Source organism: Arachis stenosperma, chromosome 1 (genome assembly GCF_014773155.1).
Source record: "Arachis stenosperma cultivar V10309 chromosome 1, arast.V10309.gnm1.PFL2, whole genome shotgun sequence".
In the NCBI taxonomy this organism is placed as follows: Eukaryota; Viridiplantae; Streptophyta; class Magnoliopsida; order Fabales; family Fabaceae; genus Arachis; species Arachis stenosperma.
The window spans coordinates 28,482,206-28,500,984 of NC_080377.1; the positions used below are offsets into that span (position 1 = coordinate 28,482,206).

The following is an 18,779-nucleotide window of genomic DNA, read 5'->3' on the forward strand; positions in this document are numbered from 1 at the left end:
TTTACCTCTCAAATTGAGTAGGTTTTCTATGTTAAAATCTTGGTGTGTTCTTGTTATTGCTTTACTTATTATATTTATTTGTTCATAGTTGCTGCCATATTATGTTGTGAGTGCTTTCATATTGTTCTTGTGTTAGATATTTGTGTTGTTTCTATTACTAGGCTCTTTCAAAGAGTTGGTTGGGGGAGGGGGGTTCACCGGGAAAGAACCGAAATTATGACATTTTTTTCTTCTAATTTTTCTTTTTCATAATATCCATTGTTGAACGTGATAACCAATTTCTCTCATAGGAATATAAGTTGTCGTAAATTATTTATAGTATGTCACCAACAAAAAAATTATCTATAGTAGTGAATAATTTTATTAGCGATATGTGTTTTTACATTTGTACACAGTGATCATTTGTCACAATTTGAAAAAAAGAAATCAGCGAGCTGATTTATTTTTTCTTATGAAATTGTCTATTACGATTTTAGTATTTTAAATTTACGATAATTTGTTTTTTAATTTTCATTGCTACTAGTAATTTGTTTTTTCACAATTTCCTTTTCTATTATTTTTTTAAAATGGCACTAACAATTTGTTTTTTCTAATAACAAATCCCATATTTCTAAAATTTAGCAAAATACACCCATATTTTAAAAAAATAGACATAACTGTTCATATTAAAAAGATCTGCCTATATACCCAAAGTTTTAAAGGCAAGCAATCCTAGTACTCTAAATTTATATTTCTGTCTATTTAAATATTAATAAAATTACAAATAATTAGTTTGTTTATTTCATCTTTTACTATATAATATGAAGTTCAAATCGATTGTGTACTTCATCTATTATCTTCTATTATTATAATAGAATTCTTGAGTAGCATGGATGGAAAAGCTATCCACGTGTCACTTATTTTAATAACCCATAAATGTTTATGTTATGTATGCATGGATGTTTTATATCAACTTGCCATATACGTATATTGTTTGTACTTTAATTATTTGTATTAATCGTGCTTTTTGTTAGGATTGAACAGATTTAGTAAACGGTAGCGATATGATTGATGGAGGATAGATTGGTAAAGACAGTGAAACAATAGTGATTAGTATTAGTTAAATTTTTTTTAAGTTAGATTATTTTATTTATAGTTTAATTTATATTTTTTATTAAACTTGAATAATTATATCGGTGTAAAATTTTAGAATTATCTTTATCGTCTCGTAATCTTATATTTTATTTATTAGGTATTATTACCATATTAAGAATTTTCGGTTCTCATACCATATTTTATTATTTTTTAGAAGTAAGTTACAATCCACCTCAGTGAATTTGCAGACATAATGATAGAATGGAAGATGACTTCTCTTTTGTTTTATTCTCTTTTATTTTTGTTGTAGTTGTTCTCTCATCTTTTGTATATATATAACTTTGTTGCTTTAGAGGCTTTTATTTTAAATTTCGAGAGATAGGAGTAAGCCTTCTATAAAACTTTGATGTATTTCTTGACTAATCGGCCTAAACTCTGCAGGTTGTGACTAGTTTCTTTTGTATATTGTAGGGTTAACCACCAATTATACCCCAGATTTTGTAAACGCTGACAATAATGCCCCTCACTTTTATTATCGACAAAAATATCGTTGGATAATTTAAAAACGTGCACCAAATGCCCGTCTGGCAAGTGATGCTTTCTCCGTTGACGGAAGTGTGTGATGTGGCAAACGGAAAAGCTTGTGTGGCAAATAGAGAGCTTACCTGGATTCATTCCCAAATTTTTCAATTCATTAACCCTAATCCCCAATTGAAAAATGAGAACGTGATGCATCTGAAGAGCTGTTCAACCATGGATGCAGCAGGTATGAAGCGAAGGTCTGCGTCAATGGTAGAAGGCGGCAACGATAGGTGCGAAGACTCTGGTATGAAGCAGTATGACGGTATGTGTCGCTGTTCTCTTGCTGTTGTTGCTCTGAGATCGAAGACGAATGCTAACCCAGGAAGGTGGTTCTTTCGGTGCCCACTATGGAAGGTAAGCATGACTGGGTTTTGCCCTCTAATGGGTCTTTGTTATTATTCCTGTTTTAATATGTGTTTCACACGTTATGATTGATCTGTTCTTCATGAATTTTCAATTTTTGTTCTTGACAGAATAAAAATCAGGATTGCAAATATTTTCAATGGATTGATGAATTGGAAGAGCAAGACATGGTTGAAGAGGAGGAATGTTCTTGGAACAACAAACCCAGGCTATCTTCAGGTGAAAAACTCAAATAGAAGAGCACTAGGAAGCTGTCCGAATCAGTGCAGTATGAGGACATTGACCCCATGGTGCTACATGTTCTTAGAAAAGAATTGAAGGAGAAATTGAGGAGGATTGAAATTCTTCTAATCATGATGTGCATTGGGGTTGCAATTGGTGTCTTCATCAATTTCTTTGCTCTGTTTAAGAACTGAGTTAGACTAATATTAAATAGTGGATGAAGAGTAAATGTGAATAATTAGTGTGTATTTTGATAACTATGAATGTGCCAAATTTGGTTGAAATAGGGAATCACAACTCTTGTATTGTGTTTTCATGGAACCTGATGTGTATTAAGAGTGTACCAAATTATTGGACTATAACTTTGATGAGAACATGATATGTGTTGTATTTTGCAAAGTGCAGTAAAACCAAATAGAATACTTGTAGTAAAAACTTGGTAATTAACATTTAAATGTACTATATCTGATCACATTGACCATAACAGGTTACATAACATTTATAGCAATCCCCAAAAAGTAAATAAACATTTCCTGTAATTCAAGCATAACCTGTGATCAAGTGACAATAACTCTGAAAACAAATTAAACAAGTCAACAGAGTTCAATAACTCTGAAAACAAAAAGTACTAAACAGAGTCAAACACAACTTAGTTCAATAACTCTGAAAACAACTTAAACAAGTCAGCCAAAAAGCTCATTAACACTCAAAACAAAGGTTTCCTAAATCAGTTCTACAATGTCAAAAGACCATATAACAACACATTCATCATGGCTCTTCTTTGGTTTTTGTGAAGGCTTTGAAGGTGCAGGTGTGGGCATGAATTCCATGAATCTCTTTGTGGTACTCTTGCTTGCTGCATTCATTGTTTGGTGAGAAACCAATGAGGGAGCACTGGAGCTAGAATTTGGCACATGCACTTGGGCTGAAGTATTGGGCTTCACAGGAATATTGGGCCTTCCAGCCACATTGGGCCTAACCTGTGGTGGTCTAAAAGGTACATTGGGCCTCACTGAGGTAGCCCTTGCAGTGGAAGCAGCAGCTACACTGGGTCTGACCTGTGGTGGCCTAATTGGATCATGTGCTGGTGCAATAGTGCATGGTGGTCTCATAATGGGGATCTTTGCCCTAGCACTAGATGTACCCCTCCTCACGAATCTTGGAACAGCAGCTACAACACCAACAACCTTTGGTGGAGCTGACTTGTTGATAGCAGTGGTTGAATCAAATGCTGCTACAGAATTTGATTCCAACCCTTGGGCTTGCTACAAAATCAAAACACAAATTCCAGAAGTCTGTGTATGTTGCAGAAAAATAAGTACAAATGTGTAACTATGAAGCTAACCTCATTATCAGTTTGAGATTGGGGGTGCCCTTGTGTAACTTATTGTTCATCTGTTGTCTCAAGAGTCTCTTCATAGTACATTTCTTGCTCTCTATCTGATAGATTAGCAGCATCTTCTTGTTCATTTGCTGCATTGATGCAGTTTCGGCTGCTTGACTAGTTTGTCTCCTAAGACTTTTTTTCTTCTCTTCACATGTCCTTGCATTGTGTCCTTGCTGCAGCATATACAACATGTTAGTACACATTTAGAATACAAATGTAACAAGTCATGTATACACTGATTTAGATTGCAAAACCAATGGGTTAATATCAAGTGAGGTGTTTACCTTTTTGCACCAATTACAAGTAGTTTGACCATACTTTCGCGGCATTTTATACTGGCTATTACCCTGACGCTCAGATTCATGACGTGCCCTCTTTTTTGTAGGTCTTCCAATTGATCTTTTGTATGGAGGAGGTAGACAAGGATAACCTTCATAGTCAACCCAATACTCTTCACTTGGTACAGAGTTAACGTGAAACTGATATGCCCTGTTGTAGTGCTCCATACACAACCAGTGATGCACATAGTCTTCAGGCCGGTGATTCTTCCTTTGGATAGCAGCCACTCCATGACAATAGGGCAATCCAGTCAATTGCCACTTTCTGCAGGTACATGTTCTTTCTAGAGTGTTAACAGTAACCCTGTGTCCATGTCTCCTCACCTTAAATATGTTATGCTCATCGTCCCCAACCCACTGGGCCTCCCAGTAATTACCCTCTTTTTTCTCCTTTTCCAGCCTACTCATTTGAATAGGTGCTAGCTTTCCTGTGTATGATGATAAAGCATCTTTGTGCTGTGCCATAACCCTCATGATGTAGAACCTCATCTCTTCTAGCATTGTTAGGATACTTTTTCCCCTCATGCCCACTATTATTGCATTAAATGATTCAGCATTGTTGTTGGTAACATTATCCACTTTAGGCCATTCAGAAAATTCTGATTTTGACCATGATTATTGTTCATAACTTGACAGGTACTCCCAAGCTCCTACATTGATCCGCTTGACATATGCCATTGCATTCTTGAATTCCAAGTCTGTCATTGCCCGAGCACACTGCCACAGAGCTCCTTTTAACTCTTTGTCCTTCCATCTCTTGTTCAAGTTCTGTCACATGTGCATCACACAAAATCTATGTGAAACTCTTGGCATGACTTCTTGGAGTGCTGGAACCAGTCCCTAAACCACATGGCGAAAACTCAACATTCAATAGTACAACATTCAACAGTACAACATAGGTGCATAAATACAAATAAGTAAGTTGGACAAGATTTATAAATTACCTTTTTTTGTCACTCATGAAGTTTCACCCAAATTTCTTGTAATTCCCGATATCTTCATGAAGTAAATGCAAGAACCATTTCCATTTTTCCTTTGTTTCAGCATCAACCACAGCATATGCTATAGGAAATAGATGATTATTTGCGTGTTGTCCTACAGCTATGAGTAGTTGACCCCTAAAATACCCCTTAAGAAAGGTTCCATCAAGGAAAATAAAAGGCCTACAACCATATTTAAATCCTCTCTTACATGCCTCTAAGCATATATATAAACTTCTGAACTTAGGCAAACCCTCTGGCTGTGGATGTGTGCTCATAGTACATGTAGAACCAGGATTAGCCTTAAGCAGCTCTGATAAATAATTGCGTAGCTTCCCATACTGTTCCTTCTCCGTCCCCTCAATGATGTCCTTTGCCATCTCCATTGCCCTATACATCATTCGCTCACCTACACTTATGTCATATTCTACCTTGAACCACTCTTCTGCCTCCCTTTCTATCAAATTAGGAGAAATTCTAAGCTTGTTAACTAATTTTCCAGCCACCCATTTACAGGTTACTGATCTAGATTTGTTACTCCTTGGACATGCGTGCTCATCAACTAGCGTCTTGATTTGAAAACTTGGTGGGAAATTTCTCCTTGAACAGTACACCTCCCACGGACAGTCTTGATTGTAACAAATTACTCTGCATCTTAAAGGCTCCACCTTTAAAAAGAACACTTCCCTCCCCATTTGGATGTTAAACTTCTTAACAGCATCCTTGAACTCTTGCATCGTTGCAAACTCCATGCCCAGCTCGAGTTTAACTTGGCCAAAGCGTGCTTGAGGATTGTGTTGTGGAAATACTGGAACCCCGTTTTTATCATCTGATTCAGGTAAACTGTGAAGATCCTCAGACTCGTACTGGAACTCATTTTCCCCACCCTTATCAACTCCATCAGCATTACCCTCATGTACAGGCACAATCACTGTTGGGGCCTCATTGTCCCTGGGAGGAATAATTCTCTGACCTGATGGTTGTGGCCTTGAGTGTCTCTTCCTTCTTCCTGATTGTCTTAAATTACCGTCTCCCTCCTCATTATGATTCTCTTCTACAATAACATATAATAAAATAATTCGTTGTTAACAACATCAAAGTTTAGTATTTTTATGAAACCTAAATTGCATAATTTTCTAAATGAAATTACCTTCTACTGCAGGTTCAACATGTGGATTCACATCTTCATTTGACACATTCTATGCAGATTCTGCTTCTCCTCTAGCTTCTTCAATTGGTAGTTCCCCTACTACTTTGGTGGTTCTTGATGGTGGTGGCCTTGCATGTTTCTTTCTAATTCTCTTTCTACCATATCTACCGACATCCTCGGTGGTTGAGTCACCAACTACTGCCGCTTGGCTCTCCCAATTTTGCTCCTCATTGGTTTCATGTGCAGCAGTTTGATCTCCCTCAACTTGGGGTGCCTCAGTTGGTAGTACATTAGTGGTCTTAACACTATTGTTGTTTTCATCATACACCTCAGAATCAACATTAACCTTGTCTTGACCCACTTCTCCATTACCATTGTACTGATCTTCCATCACCTCATCTTCTCCATGTCTTTCTTCATCACGATACACATCCTCATCGTCTACCTCTATAACTTCTACCTCATCATCAGATACCTCGACTTCATCTACATACTCAGAATTTTCTAGAACAGGATGCTCAAAATACTAGTGAACCATGTTACCATTTTTCATAGCAGCATCACACATACTAACAACATCAGCATCCCTCTTAAGCGGCCTTAAACCATTTGATAAGTCAAAACCAGGCTCCAACCAATGAACGTCCTTAAATCCTATGTAACCTAAATCGAAAAACAACCCTTCTACCAGAAATAAATTACAAGTATCCACACATACCCTGTCAATGTTGCTAACAGAACTCCCAGAATATTGCATTCCACCCTTTTGATTGCTTTCTAACCTACCCATGTGGTGCATCACAAATGTTATGAGTGCTGACATCTAAAATTTCAAACAGAAAAAATACACATTTTAATACTAGTTCAGCACCAATCAACTACTAAAATTGTTCATCCAAAACAGAAAAAAATACCCTGACTAAACCCTAAACCAATGCAATACAGCAAACAACGCATGCATCAAGTGACAAAATTTGAATGCCCGAAAATCCAAATTGTCACATCCTTAGTTTTTATTTTTTTTCCCATCAAAGACCATATGGCCACAGCAACATGAACGAAGACAAAGTTCCTAATGGCAAAGAGGCAAAGATATTACGCGTACCTTGTCAGATGAACAACCACCAACATGCAACATTGTCCCTCCAAACCAGCGTTGCGGCGACGATAGACTGACGATCGTCTTGGACGGTGACTTGAAGAGGAGAAGATGGAGAGGCTACTATGACTCCCGTGTTAACTCTTTTACTCTTTTTGACCCTCTTTCACAGTGTTAAAATCTTTTAACTTCTTAATACATTAGTTGAAATTAGGTTATTAATTAGGAATTAGGGTTATTGAATTAGAAAATTTGGGAACGGATCCAGGTAAGCTTTCCGTTTGCCACACAAGCTTTTCCGTTTGCCACATCAGACACTTCCATTAACGGAGAAAGCATCACTTGTCGGACGGGCATTTGGTGCACGTTTTTAAATTATCCAACGATATTTTTGTCGATAATAAAAGTGAGGGGCATTATTGTCAGCGTTTATAAAATCCGGGGGTATAATTGGTGGTTATATTTTATTTTGTTTATTTATTAGCTACTCCCTTGTATCGTGAGGCTTTAATGCAAGGTTGTATATTTATATGTTATGTTCTTATCTTGCCTACGCGTTTAGTTATCTTGCGTGAACGCTTCGTGCTTTGTAATTTTCACTTTATGCAACTTTGAACTTTTATTCATTCATCGGACTCCTAGTATTATTATTTCCTTCCATATATATTATTATATGAGTTTTAGAACTGTCGTGACATTTTATTATCCTTCACTTTATGGTTAGAGATAAGTCTTAGGACAATAGGGTGCTACATCATCGGCCATAAGACAGACATGTATCATGTGTATTTGTATGATTTGTTTGAGTATGCATACTTTGGTTTGTCTAATTGTTTATATATGTCTATATGCTACAAGACTTAAATGTTGTTTCTGTTTCTTTAATTGTGTATTACTTGTATATGCTTTGTATGTGTTTGACCTTGAGAGACCTCTTATATTGTGGAGGTGTGATGAGGGTTGTTCTACCTAGTGATTTAGAGGTTTGAAGAAGATAGAAGGTGAAAAAGTTAGATTAGAGCTAGAATCTCTTAGTTAGATTACCGAGATTTCTGGTTCAGAATTAATTTTAAGCTTGAATATGAGTGTCGGAGTTCTAGGAATGTTTTTGGCTTTTTCAGAACTTTATATATTATCTACGTGGGCATCTTTACCATGCTGAGAAATCCCAGTTCTCATTTCATACGTATTTGTTGTTTTTCATATGCAGGACGTGAGATACCTTGCTCAGCATGCTAAAGACTCTTTAGGAGTGAAGATCTACATTTTGGACATTTTTTATATTATGTATTTAGTGTTATATATATGTGTTTACTTTCTCCGATTTTGTATAAAAGCATATTTTGTCCCTCTTAGAGGTCTGTTAGTTTATTTTGGATTGTGTGTGTATATAAATATTCTAGCTTGCCTTTACTTCGTAGGTGGAGTCTAGAGCTTGATTATGTAATTAACTATCTTTTGAAACTCTATTTATGTATATGTCCTTTAGGGAGAGGTATCCACACCCTTATAAGGCATGCTTCATTCCCCTTCCCAACCAATATGGGACCTTACAATCCACCCCCCTAAGGGAGCCCAGCGCCCACCCGCTAGCACGATGTTGTCTGCTTTGGCACATAAGGCCTCACAGTTTTGCATTTGACGATAAGGATGAAGGCCAAAGCCCCCCACACTCACTCGTCAAAACGCGTCATGTTAGGGAGAGGTATCCACACCCTTATAAGGCATGCTTCGTTCTCCTCCCCAACCGATGTGGGACCTTACAGATATTATTGACAAAACAACTTTTGAATGGTTTGAAAATGCGATAAAAATAATTAATAAATATTATATTTTTATAATTGATAAAAAAACTTTTATATTTAGCAAACTACTTATCTATTTGATCTAAATTGTAGTAATATTTGAATAAATATTTAGAAAATGCACAAAAAAATTTAGAACAAAATTTGATCTCTAAATTTTTTATTTTTCAAAACAATGTAATCATTTACAATAATTTTTTTTTGAAAAAATTTACTTGATATAAAATTACCAAAATTTAAAGATGAGAAGATCTTATTCTTACAAAATTTATATCAAAATCTAATATCTAAAATTATGTTTAGAATATATATATTTAATATTTATTTTTTTGTTATATTTTTTATTTTTTTTAAAGATTTATTTGTTATTAATATCATGTGAAATTATTTTTGTTAATAATGTCAACTTTCCAATATTATTTTAATAGCTTCATATATTGAAAAAACATACTCAAGGTAAAATTATAGTTCACTCTGGTACTTAGTCTTGTGAAGAGATGTTATCATGTTAACCTGTCTTTAAATTCTATACTAACTTTGTTAACGGCAAGTCAATACAAATGTTAATTTTATGTCAGATCTTTCTAAACCTTTTTTAAGTATAACATACTAAGCATAATTTATATTGATCAATGAAAAAGGAAATGATATAGACTAAACGAAATAATTTAGCATTCACTAGCATAAATAAATAAAAATAACTGAATTTAAAAAGAATATTCTTTTGGACTTGGTAACTAACATATATAGCAGACTCATCAAGAATCTGGCGAAGGAGATTTATGAGTTTGAGCTGCAGCAAGAAATAAAGCTCCAGTTCCAGTGCCGCCATGTGAGTGTTCCACAATTACATTATCTGAGAAATCCTTGCCCAACATTTGCCACACACTGCTATGAAGGTAGTTCCTGAAGATTCGGTAGTGTTCATAAAGACCTCCTTCCACAGTCACAACACTCTTTCGTTTCTCTATCCTGTCAAGCTTCTTGATTATTCCAACGATTCCTGCTCCGGCTAGGCGGGCACCTCGTTCTGTCACTATATCACATACCTCAGCAACCAGTTCACGTGCTACAAGGCTGCTGTTATTTATCTGCAAATTCCGCGATCAAATGCGTAAAAGTTAAACTTCTAAATATAAAATTTCAATGCTAGATGATAAAGGTTCTTACCCCAAAAATTTCATTGAGCTTCTCACCCACTACTTCACGATCTTCTGATGTGTCTTGATGCATAGCAGCCATATCAGGAGAACTGCATGAATCAATTGTGATAGATGAGACAATTATTTGTGATAGATTTTTATGATAATAATTAAACTAATTCATTTTTAACCAAATTAATAGAATTAGTTTAATTTTATACTTTGTTATGTAGATATTTTAGGTTGCCAAACCTCATTAATGTGCATGAATATTTATACGTGAATAATAACGTGAAAAAGAAGTAATATTTTCACTCTTCAATAATGTTATTAGGAAAACATCAACCTAAAATTATTATTTACTTTAATATCCATAATTTTTTATATATAATTTTTAAAATTATATATTTATCATATTTAATATTATTCAGTTATTTTAATGGTCATTGAAAATATAAAAAATAAAGAAAATAAAATAATTTTAAATTGATTTAAATTAATTTTTTATTATCTCTTAAATATATATTTTTTACCAAACTGATATTCGTCTACTAAATCGGTCACCAATATATGTGTATAAATATATATGTAGTTTAATTAATTTTTAATGTATATTTATATTATGACATATATTTTATATAAGTAGTAGCTGATTTTAGTAGTTAATTATGGTGTAAACATAACATAGTCAATTTTTTTACATGCACAGGCGACTTGGTGTAAGTACAACCAATTAATCCAAACTTAGTTTGGTTGGATCACATACTGTATTATTATTTTAGTATACCTTAGTCCATAGGGAATCATCAATTTTGGAGGCACCTTACTACCGAATAGAGCTGTTTCGTGAGCCAGCTTCAACAAGACCAGTCTCACAATTTCTCCCAGATACATTCCTGAAATCAGCTTCTCAAAGACCTATATATGGTCCAAAAAAATAAACAGAGATTAAAGAGTCGGTCCTCATACAAAATATATTACAAAAAGTAATTAATTAAATGAAATTTCAGTAGCTCTACTAATTACTATACCCCGCTACCAGGATTTGAGCTTTCTGAATCTAATCTAGTGTCGAATGATGTCAATGGAAGATGAGGGGATCTGAAGTTTCCCCACTCCATGCTAATTACCTGCAATACTACAGTCCAATTTTATTAATTAAATTGCTTAATTATTCATAATTGATGTATAATGCACGTGTATGTGTGTGACAATTTTTTAATAACAACCGGCAAAAAAAAAAAACAGGCAATAATATGTGTAGTGAATAAGTGAATCACTAATAGGTGAAAATTCAGATATACAGAGATACAGGCTCTCATAATATAAATTAATGCTTCTTTCACTTTATTCCTCTTTTTGTATTTCTGTACAATTTTATTCTGTACGAGAGTAATCACCTAGTGAATAATACATATGATGTTATATATATAGCTTATGAATAAATTATGATATAGTGTGACTAACCAGCTCAGGAGAATTAGGATCCTCAGATGGTTCTGTATAAGCAGCATTTGTTCTCATAGCTAGAGTAATTGCAGCCACGCTGTCCCTGTTGTAATATCGACCTCCGGCCAAACCTCCAATTGTTTCATCAACCTATTCACTGCTAATTAATTTCTTTAATCCAATAATTCTTTTGGACATAAAATATATATACAAGTTAATATTAGTTAATACAAACTAACTTCGTTTCTTTGTCATTTTTAATTAGTTTGTGAAATAGTCATTGATATTAGTGAATACAAATTTTTTTAAATATTATAATTAATGATTTTGGGTTAAAATTTTAGGATTTTTCTTAAAAATAAAAGACTAAAATATAAGAAGAAACCAAAAATAAAAAAATAAAGTAACCCAATTCTCTGTTTATATACGTGTATAGATGAACAGAGAATGTACATTTACAAACAAAATTGACTGAGAGAGAGAGCAAAGCCACTAACCAGTGCAAAAACATGCATTTTGGTCCCAAGATTCTTTAGCGCTTTATTAAGATCTTTCATCAATCCTTTGCGAACCTGGTTTTACAATTTGAATAATGCTCAAGTGTTGGTAATTAGCATGGATTCTCTTAAGAAACATTAACTAACTTTTTATGTACACTTTTAAATAGTTATCATTACACTAAAAGTAAGTTTTATTATTAACGCATCACATTATATTTAAACCTTAAATATATATGTATGCATTATGAAGAGAAGAAAAGAAAAGAGAAGAGAGATGGGTGATGAAACTGAACCGGGTCATTGGAGTTTTTTCTTTGAAATGTAGTGCCGGTGAAAGGAAGAGCATCATCAACTGGAAAAGATAAAGTGAAGCCCAAATTCATTTTCCTTTTTGAGTTATCATCCTCATCAATCACAGGGTGAGATGACACAAAGTTTGCTATCTCCGTAACCACAAAGTCAGTTATTTCCTATCACAAACAACCAACTTCCACATTATAGTAATTAAAGTATAATAATCATGTGTACGTTTAAATCATATCCATCAAATTAAGAAACTAAAACATGAAAAGGAAAGAGAAAAAAAGAAAGACGGATGCTTATCAATGATAATGGATGGAAACTATGGAAATATTCGAGAAAAATGCATGGAAATGATGTAGCTGTAAAAAAAATGGACATGTTGCCAAGGAACTTTGTATAGAGGTGATGATATGCTAAAATTTGCAGTTGGGGGATATTTATATGGTGATATATAGTAATATTTTAATGGTATAAAATTATACGTAGTTGTTTTCATGTAAAATTAATAGTTAAAAATGACTAAATAATTTAATTTAACATGTTGACTAAATTATTATATAGTAACTTTCAATTATTAAGTTCACATAAATACAATTATCCGTGAATTTTCACATGTTTTATTTGCTAGGTAGTTGATTTCATCTTTGCAGGGTCATGAAATGTGGCCAATATGACGGGGCTGGAAGAGTCATTGCAATTCCTTATTATTTGAGTTTTCAGAATATTATCCACCTCTAGCAGTAGTAATTATTCTCTTTGTCGTACGAAACCCCAATAATTTTACATGGTTGATTAGATAATGCTATTTATTCAATTCATAGGAATAAGAAATCGAAGCGCACCACTTGATTAAGCTTTCCTTTTCGTTATAAGTGTATTGATATTAAGCTTAGAATAGTTGTAAGATTCAAGTCATAATAATTAGTTGATAGTAAAAGTACCATGGAAGAACCAGCCAAGACATGTGGAGGGATGGAAACCTCTTCCCTTTGAAGATCAGATATAGGTTTGTTCTTTCCACCAAGGCGCGCACACAAGAACAACAAGTTTGTCCCATGCAAATTCACCCCATAAAAGAATCCTTCTTCATCTCTGCCAACAGCTTCCAAAGCATTCATTATATTCTTAATTTGGATAAAGTAAGATGTATGAGTTGATGAATATTACCCATTAGGAAGGGACGTAACATTAGAAATGATCATGTTAAGTGTGGACAATGATGAGGATTCATCTGAAGAAGGAGAAGCAAGAGAAGCTTTCATGTGAGAGACCAAATCATCAGCAACTTGCCATAGCTTTGACACTGGGGTGCCACATTCCCTTGCGAACCTCCGAATTATGTTCCTTGCATGCTTCAATCTTTGCTCTTTCATAAGCTTCCATCTTTTAATTAATGCCCCTGCCGCCACCACTGCCACCGCGGTCCCCACGGCTGCCGCTACCACCACCGCATTCCTCATCCTGTTCCGATCACAAAGGTTAGAGGAAATGGATGCGGGATCAATCTCGATCTTGTGTTATTGTGAAACAATCAAAATAACTGAAATCCGTTAATCTTGTACACAGGAACGGGTATAGTGGGGTAGTTGAATGGGTTTACGAGCATATTTGTTATGTATAATTTCTTTCATTATGAATTACATTTTTATATTTTGAGAAATAATTATATTTTCTTTCGTCATGTCCTTCTAAAACACATTCCTAAATATTCGGTTTTGTACTCTTGAATACGTGTCAAATTCCAGTTAACTTGCGCACTCAAAATGTCTATCAAGCTCTAACAATAATTCAGCTTGTACATTCATATATTTTTCGCATTCACAAATATTGTTTGTTTTTTTTTTTATTTTTTATAATAGTAGGAATGTTTCTCGCCAAGAGACATCAAACAAACTAGAGCATTGCTCATCATTAGATACAATTAGATACCTTTCACAATTTAACCCACACCTCAATGTATATCATTTATCACTTACTCCACTCTAAACACCTCCTATTGAAGATGTTATTATTTCTTGCCTTCGGTATACACCAAGACCAACTCTTTCTATTGTTCCTTGCGAGTTGTCACACTCCTACCACACTAAGTTTCAAAGCACGAAAGAGAATCGGCCACCCCCACATCACCATCCAACTTTGTAAGACATGAGTCCATACCCTCTGATTTTGTTCACAGCCAAAAAAAGATGGTGAACCGAGGACAGCCAAATTTTTTGTTTTCTCGTTCTTGTACTAAGCGTTCCCTTATTGTTATAAGTCTCACATCGAGTTTTTTGTTTTCTTAACAAACTACTTAACTCACAATTTTCATGGTCTCATTGAGGATTAGTACAGACAACTCAAAAGGACTAATCGTAATAGGATATCTATATAATGATTAGTGCCACTCCTCTAACAAAAGTTTCCACCTTAGAGTTATTAGAAGCAGGGAACTCGAATCTTAGTGAGAGTTCTATCTGAATTCCTTAGTCATTTTTCCAGGATGACACCTGCTCCGCTGTCGATTTTGTTGGATGACACTGCGATTTGATTGCTATCCGAACTTCATACTTTAAGTCGAACTCAGACAGTTCCACAGCCCATTGTAGCATCCATCCTGTAAGGTCCGTCTTTTGTAGAATGTGTTTCATTGGTTGATTAGTACGGACCTTTATTGTATGAGCCTAGAAATAAAGTCAGAGCCTTCGAAATGTGAGACCATAAACAAACTTTTCTATCTTTTGATAGTTCATCTCTGCCCCCTATAAGGCTTTGCTGATAAAGTAGATAGGTTGCTACCTGTTCCGAGGGTTACCTGAAACTGTAGGTCGATATCGGATGAGATCTTCTGTACCGGTCGACGCTATTGAGTCCGACTTGATGATGGTGGCTGGAGCCGCCGTGTCCGACTTGTTGGACTTGGTGGTGGTGCTGATCCTTCGTCACCGGAGGATGGTGGTACCTGCAAGGGACTCCGATGCTTAAGTTAGCAAGGGTATTAAGCAGGTTTTTAGTAGAATCAGAGTATGAGTTATACCTTGGTACTCCAGTGTATTTATAATGGTATGGAATGATCTTCCCTTGAGATAAGATAGTTATCTTATCTTATCTTTGAGTGAAGTCCTCTTATCTTTAAGGAACCGCCCTTATCCTTCTAGGCTTTGGGCTGTCTTTAGATTTGGGTCGTGTTCCTCTGTTTGGGCCTTCTTGGGCCTCTATAGCGGTTTGGCCGACCTCTTTTATAAAGAAGTCGGGTAATCCTGGTCTGAACAGGTTGGTCCACTTGTCTTCAGTCATCCCGGGTCGTACAGCTCGACCCAAGGCATGAACAGTGCCCCTACTCGAGCTCAATCTTTTCTTTGAGGTCGTGTCCTTTTAGACTTTGTCCCCTTTAGGTAAAGTCGAGTTCGAGCATTGTTGATCTCTTTTTGCAGAGCTGTTTGAATGCGGAGCATTTTTTCTCTCTCCTCTTTAATGTCAGCGCACGTTTCATTCTTTGTGCTTCTTACTTTGGAAACGTGCAAGTGTTTTAAAGACTCATTAAACCATGTGCCCTTTACCGTTTCCCTCTTTGTTTCATTTTGAATTTTCTCAATAATTCCCTTAGTCTTCTGTTTTCACTGCGATTTCTTCATTCTCTTAGCTCCGAATTTTCACATCTTCGTGCTTTTCTTGGAGGTGATCGTCCGGCGCAGCTTCAACCTCTTCGGCGTTTATTTGGTGATTGCTGGTGCTTCATTCTTTAAAGGGGGGTTTTTCGGCCCTGTTTGTTGTTTCATCTTCTCAGCGCTCATTGTCTCTTTCCCTTTGCAGGTTGGTTTCCCTTCTGTCTCTTTCTTTCACTTCTTTCGTCGTTCTTCTTTGTGCTTGTATTGCAAAGTTTTGATTTTGTTTTGGAGTTTGCGTTTGGAAAGCTTGAACCTTTTCGTATCGTCGTGCTTGATTGTTGCTGTGATGCATATTTTTCTGGAGTTCCTTCAATTTACATGTGCTCCTTTATGTATTTCCTAATGATTTGATGCTTTTAGGATTTTGCATATTATCACTGTTTCTGGTCGTAATTGCTTGCTTCTGAAAAAGGATTGTGCCTTTGATGATTCTGATATGTTTGATGTAGGCGGTTCCCTTTGCTTAATAGTTCTGTTTTTGTGACTTTCTTTCTCGTAGTGTCAGTAATCTGAAATAAAGTTAAAAATTTCTTGTTGAGATAGATTAAGTCTTTGTTCTGTTGCTGCCTCCGAAGGATGCCCCTGGACCTTGGGTCGTGTCCTGGGGTTTTATTTTGCTATTGCTTCTGCCCTGTGTGCCTCCAAAGGGTGCCCTTGGACTTTTGTGTGAGTCCTGGGGTTTCCCTTTTACTGTTGTATCTGAGACTTGATGTTTTGTTATTATTGTCCGAGTTGTTTGGTAGTAACCCCATTTTTCTTTTTCTTACTGTAGGACTAGTTGACCATGCCTTCTCGCAAAAATATTGTCGAGACGTCTTCCAAGGTCCCCGAGGGTATGTCCGACTGGCTGGACTCCCTCGTCCTGATGTGTGTTTCCGTTATTAATTCTAAGTTCTGCGCGGAGCTTAGAAAACATCACCAAATCTGTAGTAGTAGGGATCAAGAGAAGAACTACGAGTTGGTGGCATTGGATTCTGACGAGAGGGTTTGCTTTCCTTTCCTAACTCAGGGGGAACGTCCCTTCTTTTATGCTTACGATTACTTTTTTAGCCAGATGAACATTACCCTACCTTTTACCTTTTTCGAGACTGACTTGTTGTGGTCATGTAATGTAGCTCCATCCCAAAATCATCCTAATTCATGGGGTTTTATCAATATTTTTCAATTGCTTTGCCAAGAGTTGGGTGTTAAACCTTCTCAATCTCTCTTCCTTTATCTTTTTGTTTTGATTAAGCCTGGGATCTCTTCAAAAAAGAAAGCTTCTTGGATTTCTTTCAGTCTGCTCAAGGTCATAAAGTTTTTGCCATGTATGATGAGTCTTTTAGGGACTTTAAGAATTACTTTTTTAAGGTTCGAGCTATTGAGGGAGTTCGACCCTTTTTCTTAGAGTCGAACAATGAACCTGCCTTTCCCTTGTGTTGGCAAAAGAATGTTGTGGTGTCTCGATACTCGTGGGAGATTCTTGATGAGGTCGAGCAGGCTTTTGTGAATGTGTTGGAAGACATTTGGGGGGAGCCTCCTCGTCTCGATACAAAGAGATTTCTGGGAGACCCTTCTCTTGTCCGAGCTGAGTTGGGTAGTGACCGACTTCCTCTTGCTCTGTTTTACTTTGTTTTTTGCTTTTTCTCCTTCCTATTTGTAAGTTGTTTTTCTTTTCTTTGGTTTGATTTTCAGAGATGGCAAAGACCAATGATTCCATGAAAGCCTTTAAGAAGGCGAGGAAGGCTACTACTACCCAGAATATTTTGGCTAAGGCTGCAAGGGAGGGATCTTCTCAGGTTCCTCCTAAGAAACCGATCTCGAGCTCTACTGGACCGAGGAGGGTGATTCCCACACCTCAAGTCCATTTAGTTGATCCTTCCTAGACCTTTGCTGCTACTTCCTCTCCTATTGTTGGCCCTCCCCCAAAAAGACAGAGGACTGTCAAGCCTTTCAATTTGGATGCCCCCGACTTTGATGCTGTTGGATTTGTTGATCAACAAATTGCTCCTTATGGTGTCATGCCTACTGATGATGTATCCATTCTTCATCATTTAGATTTTATCACTCGGAGTGGCATTAAGTTGGCGCATATGGGGGCTAATCTATACCGTACTACTCAGGATCTTCCCATTCATGCAACATTACTTTTATGGAGGAGGCCGAATTGGAGTTTGACCAGATCAAGGGTTTAAAGGAGGAGCTCGAGGTGAAAGTGGCTAAATTGGAAAAAGAGTTGGAGGGTGAGAAGACTCGGGCTACTGCCCTGGCGGTTTCTTTGAAATTAGCTGAAGATATGGCGCTGAAGCATAAGGACAGCTATGTCACAACTTATGGGGAGATGGTGGATCTTAGGGAGAGTTTGGAGTCTGTCCGAGCTGACTATGCCGAGCTCCAAGGTCATCTTGTAGGTAGTGTGAATGCTGCTTATGAGAATTTGAAGGATCAGGTTCGAGTTCTTGCGCCCGAGCTTGACCTTACCCTTTTTAGTTTGGACAACATTGTAAAAGATGGTAAGATTGTCCCTGATGACCCTGATGATGATGATGATGTCATCCCTCCTCCAGTTTCTTCTGCCAAAGCCTCTGTTATCCCGCCTTCCTCAACTCCGGCAGTTGAAGTCGGTCAGCCTGAGTTTGATCCTGACGTCCAGATTTTGAACCGGGATGATGGGACGGTAGATGCAGTACCCCTTCAGACTCGCTTTCCTTCTCCCTGAGATGCTGCTACTGGAAAGTCTTTGGATCCTCTATAATTTT

General features: G+C 36.3%; 2 protein-coding genes across 2 annotated transcripts; both read right to left on the reverse strand.

The window, feature by feature from the left end:
• Nucleotides 1-4,933: 4,933 nt before the first annotated feature.
• On the reverse strand, nucleotides 4,934-7,234 carry LOC130976851 (uncharacterized). The gene is made up of 4 exons (XM_057901791.1): nucleotides 7,202-7,234; nucleotides 6,640-6,919; nucleotides 6,265-6,582; nucleotides 4,934-6,000 (listed from the first exon to the last, which is right to left on the reverse strand). Exons 1-4 carry the CDS (start codon nucleotides 7,232-7,234, stop codon nucleotides 4,934-4,936), a joined length of 1,698 nt encoding a protein of 565 aa, XP_057757774.1.
• Nucleotides 7,235-9,758: 2,524 nt separating this feature from the next.
• On the reverse strand, nucleotides 9,759-13,854 carry LOC130939419 (probable hexokinase-like 2 protein). Its single transcript, XM_057867549.1, has 9 exons — nucleotides 13,562-13,854; nucleotides 13,336-13,486; nucleotides 12,385-12,561; nucleotides 12,089-12,163; nucleotides 11,610-11,741; nucleotides 11,174-11,272; nucleotides 10,930-11,060; nucleotides 10,171-10,252; nucleotides 9,759-10,091 (listed from the first exon to the last, which is right to left on the reverse strand). Exons 1-9 carry the CDS (start codon nucleotides 13,852-13,854, stop codon nucleotides 9,759-9,761), a joined length of 1,473 nt encoding a protein of 490 aa, XP_057723532.1.
• Nucleotides 13,855-18,779: the final 4,925 nt, after the last annotated feature.